Raw genomic sequence first — 13,154 nt, 5'->3', positions numbered from 1 at the left:
TTCAAGTTGGATTTTCCCAGAACTGTAAATTTTATTGATGCTCGATGCTGGAGAATGAGTAGGGCACCAGAAAGTTGTTTATCAATGTCTAAATGTCATTTAATTGTCATTGAGATGCAAGAATTTGGTATTACAAATAATATCGAATTGCCTCTTTTTATCTCGTCCTTTGACCACATTTCAGATCAATGATGTTCCACACAACGCAGTATGTATAATCTCATTTGGCCAAGTTTTCATATAAACGAATAAGTTTTCTCGTCAATCCAGGCGTTGAAAAATCGTGCTTGGACACTGCAGTGAGATTCACTTGCTTCGGCTTAGAATTGGGTTCATTTTGAGCCGATTTCTCAGGATTTTCCTCCTCAGTTTCCTCAATTGTCAAGACAGGATGATTGGTCGGGTTCTGTTCCACGGACTGAACATTCACATTGGAGTCTCGACGAAGCAGCTTCGATTTCCCTCCACTCACATCGAAATGGGTATTAAGCTCGATTTCTTGCTTGAAGTTCTGACATTCGTCCTTAAAAATGGGATCTTCGATCATCAAGTCATCTCCGAAAAGTGAAATGAATTCGAACACCACACCGTTGGACCAACCGAAGCCGGTCTGGACATCGTACTCTCCACCTCCACCAGCGACGCCGGTAGCGTTCACGTCATACTAAAAAGTGACAAGAAACGACTATTTGAAAAATCAGCCAAAATAAGGCCCACTTTTTTGTACTTGCTATTCAAGGACCTAAATTAGGTTTTCTTTTTAATTTACCGATTAAACTATCTACTTTTTGTAGGTGTATAACCATCGGATTCCGAAATGATAATGTTAACCAAGAGAGATTCAAAGTTACATGAATTCAGAACATTTTTTGTGCATATTACAAGAAATCTAAATAAAAGGCTAGCCCTTTACGTAAATCTAAGTTCTATTGCCTATTGGCGATTGGTAATCCTCCCATTCTTTGTCGCCGAAATAATGTTCGAAAATGTAACTAAGCGCAATCTTGAGGTCAGAATAAAAAACTGAGGGCCTGCTGAAGACTGGCAAGAGGCTGAGGGAAGTGGGTCAGCCTTTCGGTGTCCATCCTCAAAGCATAGGTGAATAGAAAACTTTAGGCAAGAAAGGTTAATTCCTTTACAATAGACCATACCAAAGGCTAAAATCAGGGGTTACCAGAGTCAGTCTTTAGATGGCCAAAAGTCAGAGGGTTAGCAATTTCCTGTCGACTAAAATTGGATTATTCATAGTTTAATGTTAGGTTCTTTAATAGCCCCTTTAAAGGGAAATGATATTTTTTTTTATGAGGAGTCTCCATAGAACTGAATTGTTTGCTGATGTAAAAGCAAAACTTTATGGAAAGAGCAATAACATCTTGCTAAACAATAATCAAGCAAATCTAACCTTAAAAACCACCATTAACTTTGAATAAATGAACAAAAAAAATCTTTTTCCCCCTTTATTATAACTTACTTTTGCGTTTTCGGAAAAAATTGGCTGATTTTCCTAACAATTCAACTATTTTGACTAAAATAACGAACTATTTTTCCGACCCTTAGTCATTGTATTCTTACGACCAAAAAGATTAAAGCTGGTGAAAAAAATTATAAGCCAATAGACACCTTACGCTGCACGAAATGTGTTTTATGTTCTGCGCTTCAGAGGACGCTTTTTTGCCATTCAGTCTCTACCAAATAAAGAGCCGATTGCGCCAATTCCTTTTTTGTTGAATTATAATGCGTTTGTGTTGCTTTTGGCTAATTTTATCAAAATCTTATTCATAATTATTGCCCCGGGTCACATAATGTCCCGAAAAGAAATCGCTTTCGTGGGATGTCACACAAGGGTAGTTTATTTAGCAATCTACCGTGCCAATTCCCGTTTTGTTCGGACTATTTCGGACTGTCTGACGTTGCAAATGAGGGCCCTAATTAGGTTTGGGTTTTCACGGCTCGTTGGTAAGACGTAATTACTTTAAAAAACTAAGTGCTCATTTTAGACTTTCTGAGCAAGCTGTTGACCATATTCTTTTCGTTTTTTTCCAAGTATATTGTAGGGTTGATCAAATTGGCTCTAAGCGAAAGCGCATTCAATACATACCTTCTCAAACATATGGCAGACCTCAGCATCCTCTGGACACGAGAAAATCGTACATTGCGTGTATGTTCGAGCTATATTCAAAGCCATTTGGCGCGCTTCTTCATTCTTGGTGTTCAGTAATCCTGCCACTAGAATGTGTTGTAAAGGGGGCCAAGCATTAGGGAAGTCCCATTGTTGTCCAGATTCTTCCAAAGATGTTGGCACGCCTCCTTTGCAATAAATGGTGCCCGTGGATTTCAAATAGGCAATTGAACTCTCAGTAACAGTGGCCCTGTTGGCCTCGTCGAAGCATTCCGCCCATAATGGAAGCAAGTTCGAAGGGTAAAAGTACTTTCTGGATTTCTGAAAGAAAGGAAATTATTCACTGGGTGGTATCATATACGTAAATTGTCTCTTTCAATATTCATTTCCTTACATCATTCAATAAGTCGTAGTCGAACCACATGTTGTCTTCTTCGCTCCATAGAACTTTCCCAATTGCTTCTTTCAAAAGGGTTGCCTTTTTGGTGTGAAACTCGGCATTTTCAGTATCTCCTAGTTGAGTGTAGAAATCCGACATGGCTTTATAGTTCATGTACATGATGGCATTCAAATCCACAGGAACAATAAAACTAGTTTTGACGTCCAATAATGTCCCTTGGTTTTGAGCCTAGAGTAGAAATATAAATATAAAAATGAATATGAGAGCTTGTGATTGGGATGATTCTTGAACTAACTTGGGCGTTGATCATCCATCTAGTAGAGTAATCCCAACCAGATTCAGCACCAGCCTTGATGTGATAATAAAACGCCTCTTTCTCCTCCTTCCCTGTAAAGGTTTCAGCATGTTCAAAGTCTTCGCGATATGATTCTGGTCTTGGACCAGTGCCACCCGTTCCAAAAACGAAAAAGAGATGCTCCTGATCTAAAAGACGAAAAGGAATCTTACAAGCGATGTTCCCGAGGTTTCGTGACTAAAATGTGGATTTGCCGAGCGGTCTTTCCTCTAAATATGGAAATGAGACAAACTATCGCGGAACCTAGTCAACATTTTGTTTGATGTAGGTACATGAATCATAAATTACCATCTTTCGTCAAGGTAACTGATCGCTTCTTTTCCCAAAATTGGAGTTCCTTGTCCAGGGTAGCGACGTGTTGGCTTAAAAAGTCCAAATCTCCCGTGCTTTTAATGTATTCCTTCATCATGAGAGTGAGGAAGGGCGGTTGCGATCTCTTGATGTAATATATTCGTCCTCCATTTGGAACCATGCCGTAGGTTTCCACCATGGTCAAGAAATTTTCAATGATTCCTCGGACGGTCTGGGCCATTTCGCAAAGCAACAACGCTTTCACTATCCAATAGGTGTCCCAGTAATAAAATTCTCGAAAGCGACCTGCAATTATACTCTGAGGGTGAATAAAAAAGTCTGGCTACCTCGGTGAGTACTAAATACCTCCAGGCACCACAAAGCCATTGGGCACATAAATTATTGAGTAAAGTTGAGGGTTCTCCCGAACTTCGTCCTTGATTCGTCGGCTAAGGTCTTTCCACAATCCATTGATCCTCACAGCTAAACCCCTTAGTTCGGTATTTTCCAGTTTCTCCACAAATTTCGGTCTTGGAGTCCAATCTTCCGGGGTCCAAGGTTCCAATTCTTGACCCTCAGCTTCGAAATTGTCATCGACAAACTGTAAAATCCAGCTTTTGTAAGGCCTAATGCATGCTTTTCCTCAGTAATAACATTGAACTTTACCTGAGTAAGGACCTCTTTGGATAAAGGTTCTCCATTATTATCAGCAACGAGTTGCTCAAAATGCTTGATGATCTTTCCCGGCGTATGTTTCAGTTTCTTGTCTACAAATGTCTTAGAATCGGGATAGATCCTGGACATTTGAATGGCGTCCAACAGAGGGCCTGTAAAGTCGGTCAACATTTCTGAGATGGGTGGAAAAGTTGTTTTCCTCCTCCTTTTTGTCACTTTGACAAATAAAAAAACCCTCTCAAGGAATGTATCCTGTTTCCTAATGAACAGTGTAAACTGATGAGATCACGTCTCAACACTCAAGAACATTCAGAACTCTCTTGTTTTGTCGAGATTAGAGAGATAAGAAATACTGATGTAAATCGTTATGATTAGGCGGGGTAAGAAAATGGCTTTCAGATTTCAAGTCACATTTAGACTTTTTCCATACTTTTTTGGATTAAAGCTTTTTCTTACCCAAACTTTTCAGACAAAAACCCGTTTTAATACTATTTGGCCAAAAAGTTCCTCTTTCTTTCTGAGTTAGGCAAGTTAGAGCCCAGTTATTGGGAGCCAATTTCTCGTATTTGACTTCCCTGTAAATAGCAAAAGCCTCCCTTAAAGTGGTTAAAAATGATTTTTTAAAGAGATGTTCCTTCATCTGTGCTATCATTTGTCATCTATGCTATCGTTTTTAAAATGAGCAATGCAATTGAATCATGAAATGGTGCTTCCCATATTCAGTGGTCTCTTCATACCTTGATATCAATTGCTGCCATATTTTGATGAAATGAGGCGAGGTCATTTCCATTTGCTTTAATTCAAATCCAGCCTTGGATCCCAGTGATGCAAATTAAGGGCTTTAAACATCTATTTTAAAATCACCTGTCAAACAAACGTGCTTAGCTACGTAGCTCACCTACGATGTCGGATTATGTCATTATCTGGTCTTTGGGTTTGATACAATGTAATGATGTCATGGCGGTAATATTTCTTAAAATTATATGGTAACGCTGAAACTATGTCCTATTTTAGCCAAACTTTAAAACTGTTTAAAACAACTGTAGAAGTAAACGTAATTAATAAAGCCAAATAATATGTTAACAGGCCCTAATAATTGAGAAGCCATGGGATTAAATTTTTCAAGTAATATTTTTTCCAATTTTCTTGCGCTTAACAACGAACTTTCAAAGTATTTTTCAAATGATTATTTTGCTTTTTTAATCACTTTCTCCAAGCCCTAGTTATGAGTTTACGACTATTTAGTTAAAGGAAAATCATATTGAACTTGGTTCTAACATTTTTTCAATAACTATTCGTCTCAAAGTTTTGCACGAATCGTCTAAAACATTAAGTTTAAATTACTCCGAACTTGCGTTTTTAAGTCAAATTCGAAAAGAAATTTGTACTAAAACCAATGGCGCAATTGAGTTTTGCAACGTTGCGAACTTGCTCAGATTCATGGGTTCGATTTTAGGTTGTGCCAAACTAATATCTAGTGGACAAAGCACTCTTAGTGGCAGCACTGAGGCTCGAAGAATCCCCCAAAACATGCAATAAAGTGTGTATCGTAAAATTATTTGACCTAATAAAATGAAACTTTGTCTTAAACTAAGTTTAAAAAAATAATCAATGATTCCTCCCATATGTTATCTAATAATTAGTGAAATCAAACTCAAAACGGACATCAATGCAAACCAAAAATTCTCACATCTTTCAGAATCATATTTACTTGTCTCAGTGCTTGTTGTTGTTTTTTCTTGCTGTTTGAAGTCATGTTGAAAACTGTAGCTCTGTACATGTTGCCATTATTCATTTTTGATTAATATTCACACACCATTTATCAACAATCAATGGAAAAAATGCAAGATACTAACCATAACAGAAGACACCACTTTCGCACACAGGATTGGGATCCTCTTCCAGGAGTCGCTTCAGTCGCTCCATTCTGTTTTTTTCTCCCTCACTCAAGTAACTTAATATTCGATGATTCCTTCAGTGGGAGCGAACTCACAGCCAAACCAGACGTTTCATGCACAAGTAAGCGAATGGCTTTGCTTCATTCAGCTCGGTTTCCAAGAGTCGAGTCCATACCGAACGTCATCAGAGGGCCTTCCCTGATGAGAGTGCTCTGCGCGAGCTTCAAAAGCCTCGCTCAGGAAATGTCATGGACCTGCTTGGATCTGTACTCCCTAACTCTATTGACGTATTCTGAGAGTACTACCAGTCCTTCAGACTCAACGAACTGAATTGTAGATAACATTAGAAGTGTCTGGGGGCTTGGCCCAGGGATGGATGGACAAGAATTGTGCAACCTTAGACACGTGGTTGATGCGTACACAACACACACCCTGAAATGCGCCGCATGAATGACTTCTATGCTATGTATTCGCTTCAGCCACAAACGGAAGAGATAGCAATGTAGTTCACTTCCTTGGCCAGGAATTCATTCAACCAAGGAAAGGATTATTATTGCATGAGATGGAGGGAAAGGCCACACAAACAGTCGCGCAATTATTGATTTGTATTACAACTGCTGATAGACAGTTATGGTTCAAAGTAGAAGCTTAGATTTAGGGACAAATAAGTCTCTGCACATCCCAGATCCCAGTTCGCTGGCCAATTTTCTGTTGCATTAAGAATTTGCCCCAAGGAGTTCCTGTCGAAGGCACACCCTGGTCTTTCATTCAATCAGACAATAGCAATGGACTTCCAAATGCTATTGGATACATTCTCCAGATTGTATTTTAGCCACGATCCACCGCATTACCCGAGTTATTCGGGAATAGACGCCGGCTGCCCTGAAGAAAAAAGATGGAATTCTGAACAAATGCAAAAAACCAATTTCCCCACAATTACGTATGACCATTTTTTTCCATTCATGTAATGCAACAATCACTGGACGTTAGAGGATTATTTCTGGGGATGAAAATTTAGTGTAAAGTTTTCTAAAATATTACATAAATAAACACAATCGAGAAACTACTGAGTCCAAAATTTACAATCATGTACACAATCAGATCTTCCCTAACATTTGGCTTATGGGAATCAAAATAGTCTCTTGATGTTGAATGACTGTTTCAAAAGTTAACTTAAGGCAGCTTCTTTCAGACATCAGAACAGTCGTGTCCAATTTTTTAGTCCTCCTACCTGGAATGCGCACAATCAAAACTTCCGTAACTGACAACACCAATTTGGATTCTGTTTTCAAATTGGCTCTTAATGGACATAGGGCCTCCACTATCACCGGAGCAGGCATCCACTTCAGGATCCCAACCACAAATCTGTTCTAAAAGTAGTTCCTCGGCGATTATATTGAATGAATTGAATAATAAGAATATTGATCTTAATTTCTTACCTCTTGGATTTGAAGACACCTTTGGTTCGAAGACAGGTCAGTTGTTTAGAAAAAGTAGCAATTTGAGTGCAAGTATTCCCGATGTGAGGGAATTAAGTGAAAAAGACAATCTGTCAAATTGCTACTTTTGTTGATTGACAAACCGCTGAGCATTTTGAATCTCTTGACGAGATGATTGAAGTTTTCCCCAACTTTAACACGCAAGAGGTTGTGTCTTGGCCGCTGATCTCTTGCTTCGTGGTTCGACCATATCCAGCAATGAAAACGTTCTCATTAATGAATGACTTTTCCCACCAATCTAGAAGAAATTGCGTCATTGGATTGTCTCGCCGTAAAATTCCGCTTTGACTTGAATTTAAAACGACAGATGAAATGAGTCTTTGAAGACAATGTTTAGGCGACACATGTGAGCAATGCATCTTAATTTGAAGAATTTCTTTATGCTTCGTTTGGATCTTTTAATTTTTAAGTTATTACCCGTTTCATAGGAGTGAATTTTGCTGGAATGAATCAATCAATCAAAAGATAGCGACACAACGTGTCAAAATACATACATTGTAGTATTGCATGTTGCTGAAATGTAATAAGTTTGAAAATTTCTCTACGTTTTAGATTATAAGTTAAAACTGAACATCCCAATTGGAAGGTTCAAAAGACAAGGCCCTGAAAACCGGGAATCAGGTAATGGGATTTCCCGGCTTGCAAGCCCTAATTCTTACCAATGGGCGGCAAGCAAATTGGTTTCAGATCCATGTCAAACGGAGCCATGGATCGTGCAGTTTGGAGCAAGGCAAAATCAAACAGAAGTTGTCCATTCGCTTTAGCCTCATATTTGGGATGATTATACACCCGAGCGATTTCATACTTGTACTTTGAAGACAAGAAGCGATTAGCACATCGGGTGGGCTGGCGAACGATAGCTGCAAAGTACACATTTCAGACTATGTTCATTCAGCTTCAATCATTGGACCTCGAAAAAAAGTTGCCCTTTTCATCAAAATGTTTTTGGGTCGGGATAAATGTACCTTGGTTATGAAATGGTGCTCCAGGCTTCATTTTCATAAACACCGGTGACAGAGCAGGCAAACCTTTACTTTTTTCATCTTCCCATTTCCCCCGTTTTACCATAAAAAAATTGAATGTCTTGGAAACGCAAAACAAAACAAAAATTTGGTTTTCAAGTTTTCATTGTTCTCGAGATCCACTCATGACCGCTCATCTTCATGAATATTGAGGGAGGATTACCAAGAATATTAGCAGGATATCGCAATGGTCTGGTTCCTTGTTTCTCAAAGCTCACGGTGCAGTGAGCGGCGGTCAAAATGAATCTCGCGTTCACAATGGCTCCACCACAAATCTCGCCTGAATTCATGTTTTCCAGTAGAACTTGCCAAGGCGCTTGACCCCGTTCAGCCACGATCCCATTGATGACCTTGTGCGACAGCTTCAGGACAGGGGTGGTATCTGATTGACGAGATAATGCGTCTTGTGGGGTTATTTATGAGACGGAAAGTCGTAAAAATAGATGGAGTAATATGGTTACTTGGTCAGACCAACATACACTAAAAGGGTAAGTTGAAATTCAAAACACATTTCTAAATCTAACGAAGATCCAAAATGCATTGACAAAGCTTGATTTTAACCCTGGACAAACATGTTTACTTTTCTACTTAACCATTTAAAGAGTTGGAAATTTCAAGCCGAAAAAGTGCGAACCTTTTTTTGTGAGTTACAAATAAACCATAGTTCAGCGCTTCAGGCAGATTAATTTAATGCAGGAGAGGTGATTCTATGTCTTATCTATTTTACGCATACTTTCTCATACTTTTTAATATACATGTGAGGACAACTCAAACCACTGCACAATTCGATTCAGCGAAAAACTGACTCTGGACAACCCGATCCAAGTCAACTCCACCCAATAATACCAAAAAGTAAGTGCAACATATTTGCTTAAAAAACTCTTATTTTCAAACAAAATTGAAAGTTGTCAAGTTATTGCGCTATGTGCTTTTCAGGGCGCATTAAAAATATTTAAAAAATAGAAACTGAATGTTTTTGTCACGTCGAGAAAATTATTGTTCTATGACAGGGCTTTTTTAGACTAGGGACAAAAAAGTTTGTTTTGTCTAACATATTCTTCATCAGTAGACTCTGACAAAAAATGTTGCTTTCACGTGGAGCAGAAATTACAGATGTTCGACGGTTTGGATGTGCGAAAGAGCTGAAACGAGGCATTAGATAGAAAACCGGTTAGTTCAACCCTAGACTTTCTGCTCGACATAAGAACAACCTTTTTTGTCGGAGTCTAATCATCAGAATGTCTTAAAATTGCCCAATACATGTACTTTAATACAAAATGTTAATCTTTACTGCAACAGCTTTTTTGTTGCTATTTTTGCTTTGAATATTTGAACAATTTGTCGGCCATTTTCAACCTTCATTTAGCAAAAATTAAAAATGTAAAGCTCTTTGCAAATGGAACCAAATGGGATCTCTTCTTATTTCTCATCCGAAAGTACTACCGATTCCTTAAACAGTAATTTTTAAAATGCATCCCAATAAGCCCTCCTCCAATACTTATAGTGTAATTCCAGCCTTTAAACTATCCAGTCTCCCTAGGTTCTGATCTACGGTTTTTGATAGCATCTTTAGCCTCTACTGTCTGGCATGAACAACCTCTGTGACTAATCGATTTCAATTTTGTTTACAGTTCTTATCTTGAGAGCCCATGTTCCGCCAATTCGGACCCAAGGATTCCAGACTTTCTGGGCTCACAGCCTCCATTTCCACCGAATATTCATCCAGCATCAAATGATCCATCGTCCTCAATATATGTTTTGATCGAACTTTTTCCGGATTGGCAACAATATTTCCTGCATGAATTTGACGCTTACCCTTTAGTTTCATGGAAATGCTACAATGAATACTTGTTACCGCTGAAATTCCCGTCTTTCGAGTCCATATTGATGGTTAGACTTAGATTGATTCGAATGCTTTTAGCACTTTGTTCTGCTTCCCTTTTTCTTCGACGTCGAGATTTGAATAAATTCCGAAGATTTTTCTCAATTAAAGCATTCTTTTCCTTGGCCCAATCGGATCTGAGGACCAATGCAAGTTTTGCTGACTACATGAACGATTTATAAGACGACATTTTTACTTACGAGATATCTTGCTCATTCACTTCCAAAAGACCACAAGAACAAGAGTTGAAGTAAAATCGTTTGGTGCCTCGACTCAAAAACTCGGCCTTGATTTTTTGACCTTCACAGACTTCCTTGGGCCAAAAAAGTACCAAAAGGTAGCAAAAGAGGGTACCGAGTTCCATGAAATTTGAGAAAGTCGACATGTGAAATATGAGATTTATGGAATCACAAAACACGCGAATGAACAAGTCTGATTCCCCTTTGTTATTCGTCAATCACTTGCTACGTGATACAAAAAAATGCAGAGCAAAATATGTTGTATTGAATTTAGGATACACCTTCTTTGGCGGGAGTTGAAGGCCCACTTTCGGGCTTGGCTTCGGATGGACCACCAGCTGTTGTTGTGGGGGATGTTGGGGGAGGAGCAGCCTTTTCTTTCTTCAGGTAATTGATGAGGAAATCGATGGGATCGTCCGGCCGCTAAGTAACAAAAATGAATTATTTCAATATGGGTCTTCAATCTGAGAACATTTCTTTAGAGACTCAAATAGACCAGATTCCACCATTTCCTAAGCATGCCAACGAAGCGTTCTTCAAGTAGATTGAAATACTCTTTTCCGTCTATGATTTCTTCATGTACGGTAAAAATTGTCAAATTAATTTAAAATCGAATACCCTTTCATACCTATTGTCGGAGAACCCAAGGAACATTAAAGGTGACGCTAATCAAGAGTAGTGTGAAGGATTATGCAAGTATAGGTATCCTTGAATAATTGTGACCTTGGATGGGTTACTTTTTCATTATTTGACTCGACTCATAACAGGTTTGTAGTACATATAGAATGCAAAGAGAATGCGATTCTAAGTCATGAACCTTTAGCTAGATGGCGCTATATGCATTTACTGACGCTAAACCGCAACATTTTCAAATAAACTGCCAACTGTAATCTCATCCATACTTAGTAACACACTTTATGATTAACCAGAGAAAATATGAGACTCCAAAAGTCCATTAAATAAAAGTTACCCACCAATCGACTAGAAATGAAATGATATTTAGGGTTCAATGATCAAAATTTCAATATGGAAAACCAAAATCAAAATTATTTATGCTTTAGTTTTGGTACTGCGTGCCCTTGTTCGGGCACCATCTAGTGGTGAAATGTCAAGAATACGATTAAAAACCACCATAGTAGAAAATAGCAGAAGGGATTTTTGAGCGAGTATTGTCGAACAGTTTAGTTCAAAAGTTGAAACGCAAGCAGGAAAGTCTACTTTAACCCCTTCGATAACGATTGCTCCAGGCAATCAAAACCCCTTATGGTTTCAAAGAGTGGCATTCTTAGTATGAAACCAGTTCCTAGGGCAAATGAATGGCGTGAATGGTGCAATATTGGTATTCTTTCCTCATTGGATGCAACCATGATATTCAATTTGTACTCATGTACTTCCAAACCTCTAAGGAATGCACTTAATGCGCCACTGAACATTTTCGAGCATTTTTTTAATTTGAGAGTTGGCAATGCCATTTAGTCTAAAATTAAACTAAATGGAATGCTTCATTGACAAGCGTGAGGTCTTATTTTTAAATCATGTCGTAATTTTGCTACGACCTTGAAAATTAACAAAATATTGAACATGGTCGAAATCGTTATAAGAGGATAATAGCTCAATAATTGAAATACTAGTAGGTCTAAATTTGTCAAATTATTGTAAGGATCTTGGGAGAGTCGATCATAACCGAAACTTGAGGTGACATTGTTACGAATATTCAAACTCTCTCATTAACATCAAAAAAGCCCATATGACACAATCAGTTTAACAAATCAATCAATAAGTCCATAAAGTGTCAAAGAGTTTTAGATTGTGCTTAAATTGCCATGACTAAAACAATATAAGCAAACCTGAAGAACACTATTCGGTAACCCTTCGTCTCAAAAGTTCGAAACCTGTACGAAAAAAAAGACCTAACCCTTAGACAAGCATTTGTGGATAACAAAGTCTGATTTCTTATCCTTCAATCGCATTCAAGTTTCAGAGTTTTAAAAGCTTTTTTGTATGAACCACTGGAACATGGACATGTTAGTGTCTAGAATTGCGTTTTCTTTCAAATGAGACGGGTTGTTGGTTGCTAATGATTGAGTCAAATACTATGCCTCTGAATTTTACTACACAACTACACACAAAATGAATGAACAATTCTTCTTATTCTTTCTATTTAAATTTATCTACTGCCCTTTTCATCCCTTGGTCCGATTAAGCCAAAACTTGAAATACTTAATTCAAGGTTCCATCTTGGTGTTTAACACCTTCCAAAACATCAATTCTAGACCCGACATTTCGGAGCATATTGTGGTAATTTGTCCTTTGGATGTGTTCGAGATGGGTGCTTGTACCTCTTTGTTGACTGCTGAAAGAGCTCGGAGCATGACAGGTACCACGAACTCATCCATAAAGGCCTTGGACGACATGGACTTGACGTCTTGGCTCATCTTGGCCTTCTTGGCCACTGATCCGCTCTCATTGTCCATATCTAAAAGACCAATAGCTCAAAATCAATCAATTGTGGGGATTCTTCGAACAGAATATGAATTACCTGATTTGGCTGAAGGCATCCCAAAATCGACAAGAATTGGGGGGAAATTTCTGGGTTGGTGGTTGCTGTACCAGAACTTCTTACTCTTGTTTGGAACAGAGAAAGACAGAAGCCGTTCAAAATATTGTGAACAGCGTGACCCTTTGCGACGGAGAGGGTAAATAGTTACTAACGAAACACTTTGAATTGATTTTATGGAGTTCAATTAAGCCAAGGAAAAAAGGGAAGGCGTTTT

General features: G+C 38.4%; 2 protein-coding genes across 4 annotated transcripts; both read right to left on the bottom strand.

The window, feature by feature from the left end:
- On the bottom strand, nucleotides 1–5,931 carry LOC131879288 (trehalase-like). The gene is made up of 8 exons (XM_059225559.1): nucleotides 5,697–5,931; nucleotides 3,832–3,992; nucleotides 3,532–3,766; nucleotides 3,163–3,471; nucleotides 2,815–3,002; nucleotides 2,514–2,747; nucleotides 2,099–2,440; nucleotides 1–664 (listed from the first exon to the last, which is right to left on the bottom strand). Exons 1-8 carry the CDS (start codon nucleotides 5,764–5,766, stop codon nucleotides 221–223), a joined length of 1,983 nt encoding a protein of 660 aa, XP_059081542.1. The 5' UTR covers nucleotides 5,767–5,931; the 3' UTR covers nucleotides 1–220.
- A 394-nt stretch (nucleotides 5,932–6,325) lies between these two features.
- Nucleotides 6,326–13,077, bottom strand: LOC131879289 (transmembrane protease serine 9-like). 3 transcript variants are annotated; one of them, XM_059225560.1, is made up of 11 exons: nucleotides 12,920–13,077; nucleotides 12,720–12,856; nucleotides 10,342–10,803; nucleotides 10,115–10,278; nucleotides 9,889–10,053; nucleotides 8,423–8,641; nucleotides 7,897–8,097; nucleotides 7,321–7,475; nucleotides 7,178–7,196; nucleotides 6,970–7,108; nucleotides 6,326–6,620 (listed from the first exon to the last, which is right to left on the bottom strand). In XM_059225560.1, exons 3-11 carry the CDS (start codon nucleotides 10,524–10,526, stop codon nucleotides 6,539–6,541), a joined length of 1,329 nt encoding a protein of 442 aa, XP_059081543.1. In that variant the 5' UTR covers nucleotides 10,527–10,803; nucleotides 12,720–12,856; nucleotides 12,920–13,077; the 3' UTR covers nucleotides 6,326–6,538. The 3 variants fall into 3 exon arrangements, with proteins under 3 accessions (XP_059081543.1, XP_059081544.1, XP_059081546.1); XM_059225561.1 differs by lacking the exon at nucleotides 7,897–8,097; XM_059225563.1 differs by lacking the exon at nucleotides 6,326–6,620 and having other exon boundaries at nucleotides 6,969–7,103.
- Between the last annotated feature and the right edge of the window lie 77 nt (nucleotides 13,078–13,154).

This window comes from Tigriopus californicus, chromosome 4, assembly GCF_007210705.1.
Source record: "Tigriopus californicus strain San Diego chromosome 4, Tcal_SD_v2.1, whole genome shotgun sequence".
Lineage (NCBI taxonomy): Eukaryota > Metazoa > Arthropoda > Copepoda > Harpacticoida > Harpacticidae > Tigriopus > Tigriopus californicus.
Note: the sequence above shows the minus strand (reverse complement) of the source record. Positions and strands in the feature narration are given on the sequence as shown.